The 20,409-nt window shown below is 43.2% G+C and overlaps 1 protein-coding gene across 7 annotated transcripts in view; it reads right to left on the reverse strand.

The window, feature by feature from the left end:
- Positions 1-20,409, reverse strand: part of ELMO1 (engulfment and cell motility 1) — a 584,819-nt gene that overhangs the window by 466,470 nt on the left and 97,940 nt on the right. For 3 of the 7 annotated variants that reach the window (XM_010831166.1, XM_010831161.1, XM_010831167.1), the window contains one exon: positions 5,451-5,600. In XM_010831166.1, coding sequence (XP_010829468.1) covers positions 5,451-5,528 — 78 coding nt within the window. In that variant the 5' untranslated portion in view covers positions 5,529-5,600. Of the gene's footprint in view, positions 1-5,450; positions 5,601-5,882; positions 6,834-15,074; positions 15,096-17,778; positions 18,050-20,409 lie in introns of those variants that run through there. The other 4 variants (XM_010831164.1, XM_010831163.1, XM_010831165.1 and 1 more) reach the window with 4 other exon arrangements.

Here is a 20,409-nt window from a genome sequence, read left to right on the forward strand (position 1 = left end):
AGTCTCAGGGTCACCAGGAAGCTCAAGGATCATCCATGACTTTTTCTTTTAATTGTGGTATACTTTCTTCAAACAAAATCTTTCCCCAAAGCATCCAAAAGCGAGAAAAGGTCAACAGCCACTGCTGTGGCAGAAGTGGGCATGGAGACCCTGGAGGCCTATGGCACACACCCTTCACCCTGAACCATTTGAGGAGGATCTGCAGAACTAAGGTTGAAAACCATGCATCTCTTTTCATCATCCCTTCTGGGCAAATACACAGCAGAGAATATCTAAGGCCCAGATTGGAGTGGTGGCTTTCTGGCATCAGTGTAATCCTTGTAAAGAAAGGCATGGGGGGCAGAACAGAGGCAGGAGGAAGACAGTGCAGCAGACAGAAGAGCAGGTGGCAAAGAGGTGGGAGAAAATATTTTGGAGAAATACTAGGGAGCCAGTGAATATTCCACAGCATGAACTTGTTGTGTGGCCAATTAGCATGTTCCTTTATTACTAGGTGATGCCTCCCTCCCACTTGCCCTTTAACTTTTTCTCTTTCCTAAATATTTACAAAGTCATGCAGAAAAAGAAGGATAAAGGTGGGAAACCATTCACGATAGAAGGGCAAGTAAAAAAGAAAACCTGAGCATCTCATTCTCTTATTGGATGAGAACTTGCTTAAATGAGCAGCAGAAAAGCCTTTGCATGCATGCTAAGCCACTTCAGTCGTGTCTGACTCTTTGTGACTTTATGGACCATAGCCCACCAGGTTCCTCCATCCATGGGATTTTCCCAGCAAGAATACTGGAGTAGGTTGCCATGCTCTCCTCCAGTGGATCTCCCCAACCCAGGAATCAAACGCACATCTCCTGTGGGTCCTGCATTGCAGGCAAATTCTTTTACTGCTGAGCCACCAGGGAAGCCCAACAATGCCTTTACTGTGCAATTACTCTGAACTGGGCAGTGTCTTATTCTTTTCATACATTTTCTTTAATCTTCACAATGATCATAAAAGTGGTGACTTATTATCTTGACAAGACAAAGATAATGAGGTTCAAAGAGGCTAACCGGGTTCTCACAGAAAGGGGGCCACTGAGCCCACCCCACAGGTTTAAATGTACCGGAGCCCACATCGTGTTTGTTAGGACACACTGCATTATGCCTCTTGTCCAAGAGCTGGGGGTTCTACACGCTTGACCAAAAAATATCTGTTCAGAAAGCATTAGGTTAACGGGAAGAGTGGACAGGAAGCCTTTTTGGCTCTGTATATCCAGACAATGATCACCTAAAACAGCAAATGGTTCCTGAGGTTGAAAGCCAGCAACAGACAGTGAAGACAGGAGCAGAGGCCGCCGCCATGAACAAAGAAGCTAGATGACAGCTCTTTTGAGAGCCTCATATGATAGAGCAGACTTCACTTGTAAAAGGTTCCTCGGGGCTTTTCCTGTGGAGTAGAAACACAGAACTGTCTCCTCAAAATTTAGAATGAAGATAAACCAATCCACTCCAAGTAGACATCCCCTGCAATCGGGATGGGCCCTGACTGAGCAGACTTGATCCCCACTCAGGAATCTCCCTCTCCCAGCTAGTCATTAATTATTTACTTATATAGAAAGGTTGATCAACAGGCACTAGAAAAAAAGGTATTCAAAAATGGAGTAATTCAGGCTCAAGGTGGTTTCCTCTCAAGCCCCTGCAGGATGCAGTGAGGGTGACTCTGCTCTAGATTCATTTACTGCTCGTCGCAAACCAGATCAAGGGTCCACCCCAGGTCGGCAGAATCACAATCTCTGCAGTGGGCCTGGGAGTGCGCCTGGGATGTTTGTTTCTCACAAGCTGCCCTGACACACTCAGGGTTGAGGACCACCGGTTTAAGTTGATAGATAAGGACAACACAGTGTGACAAGTGGAGGGATACTGGAGGTTTGGGGGAGAAGACAGAGCAGCCATGCTTGACCCAGCTTCCAGAAATACCTTGTAGTGAAATGGTAGCTAAGAGCAAAGGAGCAAAGGTAAAATGCGATGGGAGAGAAGCAGGTGATGTGACCTTTACTAAACAAGGTAGAAGATTAGGAGAAAACTGCCCAAGTCTTCCTTGCTTGTGCAGATACATTTGCGATCCTAGTGCCAACTTCCAACTCAATCAAGAAACAGCACCTGATAGCAAGGCTGCCACTCACTCCAGCTTCAGCCACTGCAGGGCCAAAAGGGACTGGGTCTCCTAACACCTTGTGGAGGTCTCCATATGGCATTAGCAGGAGGTCTACAATGTAGCCAATGGTTGAAGAGTTCGGTCTTCAAAGTACAGAAGGCCTGTGTTTGTGTTCTGGTCTCACTGACTAGGAAATCATCTAACTTCTAAGAACCTCAATATTAGCACCTGTAAATTTAGAACCATCACAAAGAATGAGACAAAGCAACTTTATGTACCTCTTGACGTGATGCCCTGAAGAGGACCCTCATCTCTCCTTTCTGTCTGCCAAAAATGCAAAACATGCATCTAATTGGAAAGAAACACTGGAGAAACCCAAACTGAAGGCCATCCCACAAAATACCTGTACTATACTCTACAGAACTTTCTAGGTCAGGAAAGATAAAGAATCTCCAAAGAACCATTCAAGAGCCGTAAGACCAGAGGGACATGACAATAAACGTATTGTTATGATTGATCCTTTCAGGATCCTGAAAGGATGTCAGACTGAGGAAAATACCTATCAAGGATCTTATTGGAATAACTGATGAAATATGAATATGGGCTTTGGGCTCTGAACCAGATGATAATTTTGAACTAATGTTCAGTTTTCTGGTTTCTATAAAGAGAGTATGGTTATGTAAGAGAATGATTTTGTTCTTAAGGAGGACACATTGATTATTTGGGGTAAAGAGAGATGCTGCCTCTAAGTCACACTCAAATGGTTCAAAAGGGGATATGTATACAAGAGAGAAAAAATAATGAAGCAAAATATTAATAATTAGTAAGTCTGGATAAAAGGTAGACAGGAGTTCTTTGTACTATTCTTGTCATTTCCGTGTGTGAAACTGTATTGAAATAAATTACTCCTCAAAACTATCAGGCCATGAAAAACAAGGGAAAGACTTGGAAACTGTCAAAGACTGGAGAAGACAGAGGAAACAAGATGGATATATTACAGTGCAGTTGGTATTCTTGTATTGGATCCTGTCACAGAAGGACACTAGTGGAAACACTGATGAAATCCTAATAAATTTTGTAGTTCAGTTACTAGCAATCAGCATAGTTGAAGCAAATGTACCACAGTTATATTAAGATGTTAACATTAGGATAAACTTAGTGAAGGGTGTACAAAAACTCTCTAACAATCTTTGTATTTTGTCTGTCAATCTAAAATTGTTACCAAATAAAAAGAATATTTTAGAAAGATTATTGATACACATACAACAAAGGCCATCCCCAAAGGCAGGGACAGGACACTGATTCCACAGGCCCCTAAGAGTATACGTCAGGAATTGCTGTCTTAAATAAGAGGTTTCCAAACACCCTTGGCCATGGCAGAATCAAAAGGAAATAGTTTACCTGAACCACTGACTTAGAATCTCTGGAGATGGGGCCCCAGAGAACATTTGAACAAGTGCCCCAAATGTTTCTGATATGGCCTCGGGCTTGGGCACAGGTATCCAGCTCAATATTTCTCAGACTTAACTATACAAGGAATCCCCTGGGGACCTTGTTAAAATTCACATCTGGGTCAGGAGGTCTGGGTAGGGTCTGAGAGTCTGTATATCTACTGAGCTCCTAGGTGATGTTCAAGCAACTGATCCTCAGCCCCACCTGCAGACAAGGCAAAGCAACAAAACAGAATGGGCCTGGGTCCATGACACTGGAGCATCAGTGTCATGTCACTGGAGCATGCCAGCCCAGGATGGCCCTGTGGACTTGAAAGGAAGAAGGAAAGAAAGTGAAGTCACTCAGTCGTGTCCAACTCTTTGCGACCCTGTGGACTGTAGCCTACCAGGCTCCTCCATCCATGGGATTTTCCAAGCGAGAGTACTGGAGTGGATTGCTATTTCCTTCTCCAGGGGATCTTCCCAACCCAGGGATCGAACCCAGGTCTCCCACATTGTAGGCAGATGCTTTACCATCTGAGCCACTAGGAAAGTACTATGGACTTGGGAAGTCCTGTGGACTTGAGAAGCCAACTTCTATCTCTTTGAAACAATTGTTCTCTTGGGTTGTAGACAAACATAATCCTAACAACATTTAGTCTTCACCAAGTAGCCCCAGCCATATCTTGCAGTAATATTCAATGTGTACCCTCTCTCAAACAGCACATGAAAAAGCGTAAACAACTGTTGTCTGACACAAATGTATGTAAAATAACTGAGTGCACTTCTCTACTTTCATGGATTGCTTCTAAAGTCAACAAAATCTGCCTCAAAGAGCAGTTACAATGATTATGACATGTTGGTCTGATGACACCTTTTTTACAACAAAATTTACTCTTCCTTACATTCATGCTCAAACTCAACTAATTCTCATTTGACCTTTATAATTTAATGAATCATTTGAATGCACACAGTAGCTTATAAATCTTCCAGTAGTCTTCAACCAGATAATAAAATCTGACCAGAAAAAAAATGTACAGCATAATCATAAAATAGTATCGAGTACATAAAAAGTAGAGTTGCTATGGTACCCTAATTTTGAAAACGTAGAAAGCCATCCAGAACCCCATACTACATGCTTTATGAAACCCTTAAGCATATACTAGGTCTCGAACTTTTTTGTTTTTAAGTCATTTCTTCTAGAATGACAAAAGTGAGCTCCCTGAGATTGCCTGCAATCAATTACATCATAAGACTCAGTACCCAAGCTAAAGGATGCTTCCATAGGTAAAACCATGCTAAAAATCTTTGTGATATTTTTTCGTGCAGTAAAAATTTACTGGGCATTTTTCATATACCAGACAATACACTAGAGCCACAGTGCATTTAACTCTAATAATGAAATGACAACTGGCTAGGACCCAAGACCCACCCCTCTATGCTAATTTCATCATCAAAATAGTAATAGGACAAAGTCACATTGTACTTGATGGCTGCTTCTGCAAAAACCAGAGAAGAGTGAGCCCCAAAACTAAGTTTTGTGTTGTCTATAATAAAACAATCTACTCATAGTCATGAGTCTCTGCAAGGCAGTGCTGGGACAGCTCCACTGCATCAACGGCCCAAGTCCAGTCCCCTCGTCCCTCCAGCTCCTTCACAGCTTCGGACACAAACCCTGTACTGACTCACTCTGAGTAGATGTTGGACAAGTATAAAACCCCATCCTTCGCCACTACATGTGGTACAGAAATCAAACTATACTGTAACTATTATCACACCAATTTTTCAACACAGCCAGAGAGAGAACAGGAGAAAAAAGAACTAAGTCTGGGAAAAATTCAGAATAGAAGGGAAACTAAAATAACCACCAAATGACTGCCAGTCTTACTAACCTGGTCGATCTCCATGAGCTTGGGGTAGGCACCTGGCCATTCTATGGCCACCTTGACGATGTCCGCGGGCGGCGGCATTGCAAATTCCAGGAACGTCCAAAGCCAGTGGAAGTGGGATCCTACGGTGTAGACGGCTGCACGTGTCTACACCTAATGAGGAATGACGAAAAGAGAAAGAGAAGTCGCTCAGTACAAATACAGGGTGAATTTTGCTTTATCACTTCCTGTTTTCACTGGTGGTTTAGGTACAAGAAACGGCTCTGGGTGCAGCAGACTCAGGGCGCCAACTGCACCACTCAGTGGTGGCTCCCCAGGAGGGAAGGTAGAGATGGGGAAGATACCAATGCCCTGGGCTCAGAGCCACCGGGAGATGAGGCGCTGGCGAGGGACAGGCTCCCAAGTCTCCAGTGTGAAGCAAGGTGGAACCCTTACCGACCAGTTCTGCTCTGACCGGTGCCCGGGGTCTGAATGAGCCTGGCTCACTCTGCCCAGAAGCACATGCGAACTCCTCGTGCTCAACAGTCTCCGGAAGGACAGATTGCCCAGGAAGTCATGGCCAGGAAGCAGCATTTCTTTAAAGTGTTTTCTGGGTGTCACAAATAGAGCTCTGCACTATAGCAACCAGGATATCATGAGGAAGGAGCCACGCCCCACGGTTCACACACATGTACACACACCCTCCCTCCCCAAGGCCAGTTCACAAGAGGCGAAGAAAATTAACTGTGGTGGTGAATACAGCATTCAGAACAGACCTTGAATTCTCACTGGAATGAATAGTGTTGCTTACACAAGGGAAGTAAGATTAATCCTCTGCTGCCTCTCTTTCCCAGACTCCCTCATTTCTTTAAGAATGACTTTTTTTTAACATAATATTTTTGAACAGGTAAAACATTCATGCAATTCAAAATGAGAGTGTGTGTGTGTGTGTGTGTAAAGACAGTGTGAATCTCCCTCCTCCCGAACGGATATAACTTCCATCCCATCCATCCAGCTAGCCACTGTTAATAGATTCTTATGTGTCCCTTCAGAATTTCTTCATGTAAGTCAAATGTTAAAACATATATTTCCCATTTTCTTTATATAAAAGGCAGCATTCTAAACCCTGTTTTATTCATCTCATGTGTCTTCTAAAACCTTCTATATTAGTATAAACACTGTATCCTGGTTCCTTCTACAGCTGCATAGTCATTCTTTGTATAGAAGTGTCTTATCTGAAGAGCGAGTCCCCTGCCATGAGCCACTGGGTGATCTCTCACCTCTGGCTGTTATAAACAAGCCTCTGGTGAATAACCTTATGCATACATCATTGTGCTCACTTGCAAGTATACCTTTACAGTAGATTCACAGAAGTAAAATTGTTGGGTCACAGGGTATAAGCAGTTTTAGATTCTGACACCATCTCCAAATATCCCTCCCTAGTGAGAGTTGTACCAGTCTACCCTCCCTTTAGCAATGGATGAGTCTGCCTATTTACACAGACTCACCAACAGATTGAACTTTTGCACACCTCCATGCACTGAAAAAATATATTTCAATGTACTTCCAATGTCTATTTCTCTTATTGTGAGGGAAGTTGAACGTAAAGATGTGAAGTCCCATGTCTACTTTACTGTGAACTGAAGTAATACTTTGCCCTTTTTCTACTGGGTTCTTGGTCTTTTATTCAGAAATTGATCTCTGTATAAAGCTTCTAGTCAAACATATGCAACTGATTCTTTATCAAACCCGAGTGGGGCTTGTCAGTTACTAACCCCTGTCTGTGGCAGTTGGACATGGCTAAGATAATAGAGATAACAGAGCTAATAGTGACAGCCTAATGTCAGTTAATAATAACAACACAAGCAGTGATATAAATAACTAACTTCACCAGAGCTGACAAGTAAAGGAAATGAACCAAAACAAAACGGCTGCCCCTCTGGCCAAGGATGATGAAGCCAGCCTGGTGTGAAGATAATCAGTGCTAACCAGCAGGAGCATATCTCCAAAGCAGTGGTGCAGTGGCTCATTCAACAAATAATTATTAAGCCCAATTCTGTGCCAGCTGTTTTCTCAGTGCTGGGGATACAGCAGCAAATCTGCACCTTAGGTGGCATCAAGGGACATGGAGAGAAATAAATCAGGGAAGGAGAATCTGAAGTCTGTGAGTATATCTGTGTGGGAGGGGCAGGATGCAGTCTTAAATAGGGAAACCAGGGAAAGCTTCAGTGAGAGGCAGAATGTGAGCAAAGGTCTATGAGAAGTGAGAAGGTGAGTCATGCGAACACTTGGGGAAATCATGTCACAGGCCAAGAGAGCGTGTTGACTGAAATAAAAATGCACAACCTAAAAGTTGAGAGTTATGTTTTATTCAGTGGATGTTCTTAGGACTTTGAGCCCGGGAGGCAGCATCTCAAATCACCCTGAGTAAACTGCTCCCAAGAGGAAGCAGTGAGCCAGGATATATAGGAGTTTTTGTAACCGTACCAGGAAGTCGAAACAAAAGATTACTGTTAATAAAAGAATACTAGATATCTCAAGTTAAGGAATTTAGTGCTTCTCTGTATATGGTAAGATGCAAGAGTCTGGGTTCACTGAAATCATTCTTTGATGTGCACCTCAGCTGTGTGGGGCCAGAAGTGCTTTCTCATAGAGGAGGGGAGTGGCTGCAGTCTGCTGACTGCTGGATGGCAGACATCCTTTGTTTCCTTCCTGAGTTCCCTCAGGACTCACATTTGGGCCGACTGTAACATGGTGGCTAGATCCTTTCTTTACCAATATGGCAGGTAATACTTTATTTCAACTAGCAAGTGCAAAGGCCCTGAGGGAGGAGCATGCCTTACCTGTTCCTGAAACAGGTGAGGGGCCAAAGTCAAGTAAGTAAGAGTAAGAGTAATAAGAGAGTGAGTTCCAGCAGTTTGGGGCCACAATGTGGTAGGTTCACTCACTGTACTCTTGACCCTCCTAGACATTCCTATGCTAACTCTTGGTCTTAACTTTTAAAGAAGAAAGTTCATGTCCATGCATATCTATCTATTCTGAGTATAAATTAGCACAACTTTCCAGAGGTATCTTTGGCAAACTGTACTCAAAGCCTTAAAATTCTATATTCCCTTTGAGTAATTTTACTTTTCTAGGATGTTTCCTTAAGAAATAACTATTAACTCAACCATAACAATGTCAATTGCCGTTTTGGTTGTAGTTCCCAAAACTTGAAAACAATTGAATATTCAACAACAGGGACTGCTACATAATTATGGGTCTCATAAGTACAAATACAAGCAGCCAGTCTGCACTGGGACAGATTTCTTCATAATCTGTACACTCTTTTAATTCACTTGAGAATTCTAAGATAGTGTATTTTATCTGTACCACATCACTTCAATCGAGGATCCATACTGAATTACATATCCTAGAATAAGAGTTAAGAAAACAAGTTCTAATGTGAAAACAGACTCAGTGCAAATATCAGGTAACACTATTCAAACCAAAGAACACATAATCGTGGTGGTGAAGAGAACAGATAATAGACAGTAGAAATAAAAATGCATTTTGAGCAATTTCCTCCCAACTCTACACAAAATAGTCTAGAGTTACTTTGAAAGAGGTCATCTGGCCTTCCAGGAATCAAAGGCCAAGTGTGCTTTTTTTCCCCTTTAAAAGATATTTATTTCTCAAAGACTGTTCAGACAAAACCTGTTGAACAGGTGAGAATAGAATAACACAGTTCTCCTTGTGCCTCCGTAGAGAACAACATAAGAGCGGTGCACAAAGCAGCCATTGAGAGCAAAGAGGCTGGGAGCACCCCTTGGGAACTCACCTAACCAGCCCAATTAGTCCTCATCAGTTTTCCCCACATTAACAAGCAGCAGAGATGGGGTACAGCCAGGTTCCCATAGGTAGAGTCAGGTGTACAACTGCAGAATGAATAATCCCATCCACCTCATTATTCTCAGAAGTCCACATTTTATCCTCTTGAATTTATATTTCCACGAAGAAACAGTTAGCTTCTATATATAGTCATGTTGCTACTGATGAAATTCAGAAGAGAACGTTTCTAGCTCAGGTTTTCTCACCCTTGTAAGATGTTTAGCAGCATCCTTGGCCTCTACCCACTAAAGGTCAATAACCCTGTTTAGCTGTGACAGAAATGTCAGAAATGTCTCCAGACACTGCCAATGTCCTCTGAGGGGAAAATCGTCCTCCAGTTAGGTGTGAGCTGCCAAGTTCTCAGGACTTCCCTGGTGGCTCAGATGGCAAAGAATCTGCCTGCAATTCAGAAGACCTGGGTTCAATCCCTGGGTCAGAAAGATCCCCTGGGAAGGGAATGTCTACCTAGTATTCCTGATGCAAACAGCCAACTCATTAGAAAAGACCCTGATTCTGGGAAAGACTGAAAGCAGGAGGAGAAGGGGATGACAGAGGATGAAATGGTTGGATGGCATCACGTACTCAATGGACATGAGTTTGAACAAACCCTGGGAGATGGTGAAGGACAGGGAAGCCTGGTGTGCTGCAGTCCATGGGGTCACAAAAAGTCTGACATGACTGAGCATCTGAAGGACAACAAATTCTTACCTGGGAAATCTCATGGACAGAGGAGCCTGGTGGACTACAGTCCATGGAGTCACAAAGAGTTGGACACGACTGAGTGACTAACACATGCCAAGTTCTCTGGGAAGATACTAATGATCAGGGCAAGCCATGGCTGAAGAGACACAAGACAGGCTCAGCAAGAAACATGAACATTCAGACCCAGTGCCTGGTCAGGCATCACTGAGATGCAAAAGTATTTCTAAATTTCAGTCAACAAATGTAGTCTCCTGGCATCTTTGCATCTTCAGACACAGTGCTCATAGCTTTTGAGTCTTCTCGTCAACCTCCCCCAACCACAGCTTGGAGCACTGTAAGGCAGGGTACACATCCTGATCACAGTTACATACCAGGGCCCACAGGCATCTCATGCATGGTGTTGGCTGAATGCATCCTTTCTACAACTGACATCTCATCAGAGCTACTGGCAGTAAAACTGAGTCTAATCAAAATTGCCCAGTAAATATAAGCTGCATGAATTTATGTAATAAACTCCTTGATATAATAATTGTTATGCAAACTATAATTTCAGAACCACTGAAGGGCAGTGTAGGCGAGATCTTTTTTAACCACTCTGCCTTGTGGTCCTCCCTACCTAAGGAATGAGTGGAGAATTCTACAAGGTTCTGGCTTGGTTGCTGATTAATTTACTTTATGCCAATACTAAGATTCTACAACCTTAATAAGATGCATGTCAAAGGACTTGTTTACAGTTCAGTAAATTAAATGAATAAAAAAGGAGTCACTTCTTACTTGGAAGTGAGTTACCAAAATCCTCAGATGTAGCCCTGAGCAAGTTGAAGTTGTCTTTATTATTCTGCCGAATGTCTCCTCCTTATCTTTGGGTCACGTATCTGATACAATGGAGAGAAATCACTCTTGATTTCTATCTAGAAATCTATCACTGTGCATTGTTCTAAACCCAAAGTGCTACATGTTCTGTGTTTGAAACTCATTCCACTGAAGTCTCCTAAAGATGTGTCACATCTCTGCATGTTTTTCCAGGCAGTTTGATTAGATCTTGAAGTTCATAAAGTTCCCAAATATCTGACCCATTTTTTCCCCTGAATTTTCCATAAGAGTTTTAGCTTTGGGTCTCTGAATGGCTTTGAACTCTTTTATCTTATTTCTAGCCTTCCTGTTACACCAGCAAACCCTATTAAGAGAAGAGAAAATCAAGCCTATAAGGATGTTCTACAGGAGTTGTGTAGTGGGAAAGTTAACATGATTGCCCTGTGAACCATGTATCCCCACAACTGTACTGAAAGAGCCTGATAGATGGACCAGTAGAAGTCAAAAGGCAGATCGATGGGAAAGAAATAGCAAACAGCTGGAGAAACAATTTGTTTCAACTCCTCTGTCTCTTCCTTTCCTCCATAGGCAAGCTGTCCCCTGCTCTACTCGCCATCATTATCTACTTGTGACAGATAATAGGTTTATAATGAGTATGGGAATAGTGGGGAGGAAGAACTAGTTCCAGATTTTAAATGTTCAGTGGTCCCAGATAGAAAAAGAGATAAGACAACATTTTCCTGTGGTATCCAAATTATGTAAAAAGGGAAAGGACCTCTGAAAGTGGCTCTGAGAGTAGCCTTTCATTGTAGGAAGGGGAAAAAAAAATCCCCTTTCTCAATCCTCTTAGGTTCTTCAGCTGGGGACTGCAAATTAAACTAACAAAAAAAAATTAAAAGAAGAAAAAAAAGTTTATTTATTTATTCATACAATGCCTGCACATGCCAAAGAACTCAGAGATGAGTAACTCAAAGAGACAGTTAAAATTTGGAGCTCATAACCATCTTAGCAGGGGTGATTAAGCGAGGAGAAAAGGCTGGAGAAAAGGCTAGACAGAGGAAGAGGGGCTCAGGACTTCATGGATGCAGGTGGAAATGTATGTGGTAGAAAGGTAACTTGGAAATGCACACTAAGAAAGGGTTGTTTACTAAGGTTTGTTATGCAGTCAGGTAGATGAGCCATGATCTCCAGGGACCATGCGAGCAGGGGGAGCAGACTTGTGTTTCCCACACTGCAGGGTCCAGATGGAGTGACACATGGTGGGGGTGCCATTTCAGATTCTCCATCTCTGTTAGAAAACTGTTGGCCATTGTGAGAAGAGCAGAGGGGCCAAGGAGGAAGTTTTATGACTTTATAAATGGGGGAAAACCCTGTGTAAGACGTAAGCATTCAGAAGAAAGTGAAGAAAAGAGAGAAGTGAATCAAATGCAAAACCAATATCCCATTTTATGGATATGCAGTGCACGAAAACCACATATGGTATCTCACTAATAACTTGGCCCTTTACTTACCAGGTGGGGGTAATGTGCTATTAGATACCTTTGGCTTACAACAGGTTGCAAACTTTCAGAGAAAAATGCTTTCACAGAGGCTTGAACTGTCATCATGGAGGCTATGGTACAGTTGGCAGAAAGGGGCAGGGATGAGCTGAGACCAAGCACTGGATTGGGCATTTGAAATACATACTTTCTTACTTACTCTTTACCCCAGCCCCAAGTGACAGTTGGCAATATCTGCAATAAATGAATGAAGATATAAAATCTCAGCAATTTGAACTACTTCCTCCAAATATTTACATACTCTCCAGAGGATGATACCTCTCCTCTCGGTCATGATACCTACTGTGGGCTATTGCATTTATTTCCTCCTCTTGATGAAAGTGAAAGAGGAGTGAAAAAGTTGGATTAACGCTCAACATTCAGAAAACTAAGATTATGGAATCTGGTCCCATGACTTCATGGCAGATAGATGGGGAAACAGTGGAAACAGTGGCTGACTTTATTTTGGGGGGCTCCAAAATCACTGCAGATGGCGACTGCAGCAATGAAATGAAAAGACGCTTACTCCTTGGAAGGAAAGTTATGAGCAACCTAGACAGCATATTAAAAAGCAGAGACATTACTTTGCCAACAAAGGTCCTCTAGTTAAGGTCCTATAGTTAAGGCTATGGTTTTTCCAGTGGTCATGTATGGATGTTAGAATTGGACTATAAAGAAAGCTGAGCACCAAAGAATTGATGCTTTTGAACTGTGGTGTTGGAGAAGCAAGGAAGTCCAACCAGTCCATCCTAAAGGAGATCAGTCCTGGGTGTTCATTGGAAGGACTGATGTTGAGGCTGAAACTCCAATACTTTGGCCACCTGATGCGAAGAGCTGACTCATTGGAAAAGACCCTAATGCTGGGAAAGATTGAGGGCAAAAGGAGAAGGGGACAACAGAGGATGAGATGGTTGGATGGCATCATCGACTCAATGGACATGGGTTTGGGTGGACTCCGGGAGTTGGTGATGGACAGGGAGGCCTGGCGTGCTGCGATTCATGGGGTCACAAAGAGTCGGACACGACTGAGCGACTGAACTGAACTGAACTAGATTCACACGATGAAGTCGCAACTCCCAGTATCTAAGATTGTGACTGTAGTTGGAGATTGGGCCATTAAGGAGATAATTAAATTAAAATGAGGTCATTAGGGCAGCCCTATTTCATCTGATTGGTATCCTTATAAGGAGAAGAAATTTGGACCCACGTACAAAGGGATGACAATTTGAGGACATAGCAAGAAGAGAGCCATCTTTTTATCTCTTGGCTTGATTATTTGAGGACAAGCCAAGAAAAGAGGGCTCACTTAGCCAACCCTGCTAACACCTTGATCTCAGACTTCCAGCCTCCAGAACTGTAAGAAATAAATTTTTGTTGTTTAAGCCACTCAGTCTGCAGTACTTTGTCATGGCAATCCTACCAAATGTACAACACCAAAAACAGAAAACATAGGGAAGGGGCTATAGTTGTTTTGAAAGATGCTTAAAATTTTCTGCATTCCACAGCACATGATAAAAATTTAAACACAAATTACAATCTGAGAGCGTGGGGTCTTAGCCACTGTACCAGTAGGAAAGTCTCAGTTCAGGGAGCCCAGGTTCCATCCCTGGTCAGGGAATTAGATCTCACATGCCGCAACTAAAAGTTCCCATGCCACAACTGAAAAACACCACGTGCTGCAACTAACACCTGGCAGAGCCAAATAGTTCATTAAATATTTTAAAAATTGCAACCTGAGAAAGTATTTGCAATAACTATGTCTCATCTTGCCTGGAGAATCCCAGGGACGGGGGAGCCTGGTGGGCTGCCGTCTATGGGGTCGCACAGAGTCGGACACGACTGAATTGACTTAGCAGCAGTAGCAGCAACCTGAGATGGAAATCCCATGGACAGAGGAGCCTGGCAGGCTACAGTCCATGGGGCTGCAAAGAGTCAGACACAACTGAGTGACTAATACTACTACTATATTGTTACCATCAAGAAAAATGTAAAAGCAAAAGCCCTTTAAAAAAAAAATTACTTTGTTTTTAATCCATAATATTTAGTGTAATAAATCTAGCCATTATAATTTCTGTTCTGATGAAACCACTAAAGTAACATTTCTTTAGTGGTTTATTGACCACTGATCTATTGACATTTTGGACAACATCCATCCTGAGAGACTGTGGATGTTCAGTGACATCTCTGACTCCGTCCACTAGAGCCAGGAGCACTGCCTCAGCTGTGACCATCAAAATGTCTCCAGGTATTCGCCCAGTGTCCCCTGGGGGACAACATCACCCATGGTTGAGAAGTAGGTCACTCAGGTTACTAAGTCTAATCTTGCTTTAAAAAAAAAAACTTTATTTCATAGAGACCAACTTTACAAAGTGGATATTAAGTTGTACATATGATATTTTAACTGCAAAAAAAAAAGGGAGATGAGATATAAAGATCAATTGAAGAAAACCAACAGGAAAGGGAAGTTGACACAAAAACATGAATACCTTAATACCACTTGAGGGTAATTCTGTAACATTTTACTCCAACATATTTCCTTCACACACATCTCTAATGAGCGCTTGTCACTTGTCAAATAAAAAGATGCATAACATGAGAGTTGCCAGTTAAGTTTTCTTTGGGACAAAATGAGAACGGCAGCTCTGAGAGACTGCTCCAGAGATGCGGTTGGGAGAACGTCAACAGATTTTGGCGGAGGGGGGTGTTCATGCAATCAAGCACTTACTTTACAAGAGATCTTCTGCGAGTCACGAAGAAAGGATGTCACCATGAAGAGATATAGTGGTTTTCTAGACATGAAGAGATGCAAAGACTGGGATCGTGAAATCAGTTCCTGAAAACACCTAGGCACCTGAAGACCTGTTCCACCAGATTCCCTGGCTTACAGAGTGTCTCACTCCACCCTGAACTCCCTCAGAGGGTGTTGAAGGTCAACAGGAACAGCAGCACAGGGCTCGGTCTCCGCAGAGGTAAACGGCAAATGCCCTTGTTGTTGTTCAGTGGTTGGCAAATGCTCTAGCCAAGTACCAATTTGTAGTTGACAGGCAAGTGCCAATTTGTAGTTGACATACTCCAATTTTTTTGTCTAGTGGTCTAGCGAGCTTTTCCATCTCATTTCTTCACGTATTAGGTCCTGTCTCACCAGCTATTAAGCAAGAGTAGGCATGCGGCCAGGCCTGACCAATGACAGCCCCCATCTCCTTGGGAACAGTGGTTGGCCCATGGGACAGACATGGTCCAAGCAAATCGATTTCTGGGGATTGATTTATGAGGCCTGGAAGGACAGTGTTCTCTCTTTCTGCATGGCTTGTTGAGCGAAGCTGTCAGTAGATAGATCCCATCCATGGGGGGGAAGGGCTGTCTGTTACAGGAAGGAATGAGGCAAGGAGAAGCAAAGACAATCAGAGAGGAGAGATAGGAGGGTGAATAAGAGGCCAGGAATCCTGACTATGTAGAGTTTCTGTCTTCTACACTTTTCCTTCCACTCTCTGATCTATCTTAATATTCTTCCTAGACTTTTGAACTCTTAAATTCACCATTATGCTAAGTGAGTTTGGGTTAGGGTTCTATCACTTGTCACTGAAAAATTTCTGACTAAAAATATCAACTCGATCATAACTGTTTATTGCTCTGAATTAGAATCTTGTTGTTCCCTTAGAGATGACTGGTACATAGAACACACAGTCTAACTTTGCAGCCAAGTGGGAGGGATACTTTGCTCTACAATTCTGGAGCTGTGATACCTGCCCGTCCATATTTCTGATGGAGCCCTCTCTGCCTAGGACCTGCCTTGGCTCTCCAAGACTGCTAACAGAAGTCGTTAATGCATATATGTGCAATCTAAAAAAAAAATGGTACAGATGAACCTATTTGCAGGGCAGGAATAGAGTCACAGATGTGGAGAACAGACGTATGGACATGGGCAGTGGGGGGGAAGGGGAAGGGAAGAGAGTACCACTGGCATACATACACTTCCACGTATAAAATAGCTAGCTAGTGGGAAGCTTCTGTATAACACAGGGAGCTCAGCTCAGTTCATAATGACTTAGAGGGGTGGAATAGGGGGTGGGGATAGGAGGGAGACCCAAGAAGGAGGGGATATACATATACATTTAGCTGACTCACTTCATTGTACAGCAGAGACTAACACAACACTGTAAAGCAATTATATTCCAATAAAAAAAAAGTCATGCCTGCATTTTAGGAATTAGTCTTAGGCAAGCATTTCCCACAAACACTACTTCTTTGATATATTAATTAACATAAAGCAAAAAAAAAAAAGAGTCAAAGCTCTTGTAAATCATTGAATGGATAATAGCTAATAGTAATAACCAGTTCATGGACTTTACATACCAACCTTATGGAATAGGTACCACTTACTAAACCATTTTATAAACGAGGAAACTGAGATGCAGAGACATTAAGTTGCTCAAAGTCCCATATCCCCCTGTGGAGCCCAGCCAGAACGCAATCCACATCTGTCCAATTCCAGAGCCCATGGTTTTAATTGCTATCCCATATGTTGAAGAGGGCACATATACTACAGGTCTTTAATATAATGCCCGTGTACTGTGAAATCTTCATATGCAATACACAATATTTCCCAAATGCACCTATCCAGAAAACTCTGATTTTTTCATGGAGCATCTAGTGACTGACACTGGTTTCTCATGGGACACACTTTGAGAAGAGATGCTTTGAGACCATTTGCCTCCTTTACCTCTCAGGAAAAAATGAACTGTTGAAAAGTCTGGGCCAGAAATACACTGGAAAGTGACAGAGAAAACTCTTTCCTTTAGTCCCATATTGAATTATCATCACCTGTGTCTATGGGATTGTCTCCAGGAAAGAAGCCCTGTTCTTTGAGTAATTCTTTCCAGTTCACATAGGAATTCAACTAACCACAGCTTCTACTGTGCAGGCCATCAGAAGATATATAAAAAGAAACAGAAGATTTGTATCTGTGATAGCTGGATTCTGAACATCTCACTTCTCACTTTAAATCTCTGGCAGGTGATTCTAGGCACATAAACCTTTCTGGCGCCCACCTGCCTCTGAGCACCACACCACCAGGGCCCCCTTCCCCATCAACTGTATCCCTGCTCCCCACCCCCTCAGACGCAGGCAATAACAGGTTTTCCCATAAAATCATCAATGATTCTTTTGCAGTGGCTGGTGGTAGCACTACTTAAAGAAGACAAGTCCCAGACTGGCCAGGTCAGGATCACTCTCCAAGTGTATCAAAATCTACTGAGGGGAGAGGGACAGTCCTGAGAAAAAGGTTGGCTATCTCTCTCCTATCAAACTCCTGGCCATTTCCCGAGCTTGCCAAATTTTTGCGGCTCCTGCTTCTGTTCAGTGTTCCCTCTGCATTCCAGAACGTCTCTTTCTCTCCCCCTGGGTTGGCTTCAAAAAAAAAAAATTCCCACCTAGCCTTCAAAGCCAATTTCATGCACCCACTTCTCTTGAGAGATTTCTCTGACTCCATAGGCTCCAAGGCAAGAAGGAACAGCGCTCACATCTGTCTTCTTAGGTGCTTACAATGCACTGGTCAGAGCACCTTTCCACCTTTCCTTACGCTGTTGGTTAATGAGTTCCCCGAGGGCAGCGATCATCTTACTCATCTCTGGACCTCTGTTCCTGACCAGATGGCACGGCAAACAGCAGCTCAGTAAATATTTTTCAGACAAGTGAATAAATAAATCACTCTTTCCTTAAAAGCAAGTTCAGAGTTTTTTGGTTTGGGTTTTTTTTTTTTTTTGATGTGAGGGATTACTCGAGCCAAGGATGCATTTTTAAAAATCCAGAATCCTTTGCATAGAAAACCTTTAGGGGTTTTTTCAAGCGCAACTGTTCATTTGTCTCATGGGACAGAAACAGAAATGGAGGTGCTCCGAGGTGAGAGCAGGGTTGATTCCGAATTCATTTTCCTCCCAGAGAAATTCTGTCAAAATACAAGATGAGATTAAAGCCACTGATGCTCATCCCTTCAACTCTGAGCTCTCTCTCACACTTTAGGGAATCAGCATCTCAAATGGAAAGTTCATTATTTTCACACTAATGTACACACTTTCTCCCTTGTTCTAGTTTTTGGATATTTGCCTTTCAAATTCCTTTTCAGCTGTTGCAATGCCAGTGTCTGCTCCCCACAACTCCCCAGCATCTCCCCCCAGCTCCCCTCCTCCTCAGGCAATTCCTATCACTCTGTGAGGTGTGCCGGCATTCCCAGTGGGGCAGACAAAGCTCAGGCCCAGTTTCCTATCTCAGAGCCCAGACTTGAGGCCACAGGAAACGCTGGAGCGTTTCCACCATCCTGTGAGCCAAACACTCAAAGTTTCCAAACCTGCTGATCAAAAAACAATACGCAAAACTTCTCTCTCCCTCCCTTTCCAGCAACAGCACAGCCCTAAAGGCCACCCTAGGAAATTCAATCGTATCGGATTAGCAGGGAGGGCCTTCTGCAGAAGGTGGGTGTCCGGCTGCACTTCCACAGGCTTCCACTGACAACTCAGCACAGAATTAATCATCCTAAAAGGCGGTGCCTGATGCAATGCCGAGCACCCCCCAAACAGGATGGCAATAGCCTCTGCCTTTTTCTCCCTCCTCTGGCCCTTTAGGTTTCATTCTTCAGATGAGCACAGACATGTGAGTGAGCATGCTCAGATGTCCACCTGGGTTAATCCTGGTTCTCCGCATCCACAGCTCCCTGACTCTGGACAAGTTACATACCATGGCTCACCTTCAGTGTCCTCATCTGTAAAACAGGAGCAACAGTAGAACCTTCCTCGTAGGTCTGTTGTGAAGACAAAACACATAAAACAACTAGAACAGGGCCTGCTACAGCATTCTGATGATTATTAATTGACCAGGCATGTGGTACCTGGATGAATAAACCAGGGGATTCTGTCATCTTCTCTAGTGAAATACACGGCATTCCAGTGTGTGTGCTCAGTTGTTCAGTTGTGTCTGACTCGTTGCGACCCCAAGGACTGTAGCCTGCCAGGCTCCTCTGTCCATGGAATTCTCCAGGCAATAATACTGGAGTGGGTTGCCATATCCTCCTCCAGGGATCTGGCCGACTCAGACATCGAATACACATCTCTTCTGTTTCCTATATCTCCTCTAGTGAAATACATGGAGGTCCTACCACAGGGGAATTCTTTTTTCCCTCAAGCATCATAATGGAAGTACACAAATTGTTAGGAGGGTAGAGAATGATAACTTGGCCTGAAAGTCTCAGGGTGAGGAGTGGGTCATAGATGAAGATTTTTCCTGGGTTTTAAAGGATGAGCAGAAGTTTCCAGGTGAGTGACTGGCTTGAGAGGAACTGGAGATGAAGATCAGGGTTAAGATTCAGGAAGGATCGACCTGCACTGCAAAGGCTGGGAGTCGCAGAGAACTGCCTGAGCAGATAGCCTGCTGAAACAGGCACGGGCCTCCCGAGAAAATTCTCTCAAGTACAGGGAGATGACCGGAACTCAACTTCCTCTTGATACTTTCTCCCCAGGGAGGAGTGGATGTGGTCTTCAGTTAAGAGGCAATTAATAGTCCCTAAAGAAGATGATACCACCCTTATGGCAGAAAGTGAAGAGGAACTAAAAAGCCTCTTGATGAAAGTGAAAGAGGAGAGTGAAAGAGTTGGCTTAAAGCTCAACATTCAGAAAACGAAGATCATGGCATCTGGTCCCCCATCACTTCATGGGAAATAAATGGGGAAACAGTGGAAACAGTGTCAGACTTTATTTTGGGGGGCTCCAAAATCACTGCAGATGGTGATTGCAGCCATGAAATTAAAAGATGCTTACTTCTTGGAAGGAAAGTTATGACCTACCTAGATAGCATATTAAAAAGCAGAGATATTACTTTGCCAACAAAGGTCCGTCTAGTCAAGGCTATGGTTTTTCCTGTGGTCATGTATGGATGTGAGAGTTGGACTGTGAAGAAAGCTGAACGCCGAAGAATTGATGCTTTTGAACTGTGGTGTTGGAGAAGACTCTTGAGAGTCCCTTGGACTGCAAGGAGATTCAACCAGTCCATTCTAAAGGAGATCAGTCCTGAGT

This window comes from Bison bison, unplaced genomic scaffold (assembly GCF_000754665.1).
Source record: "Bison bison bison isolate TAMUID 2011002044 unplaced genomic scaffold, Bison_UMD1.0 scf7180017864525, whole genome shotgun sequence".
In the NCBI taxonomy this organism is placed as follows: Eukaryota; Metazoa; Chordata; class Mammalia; order Artiodactyla; family Bovidae; genus Bison; species Bison bison.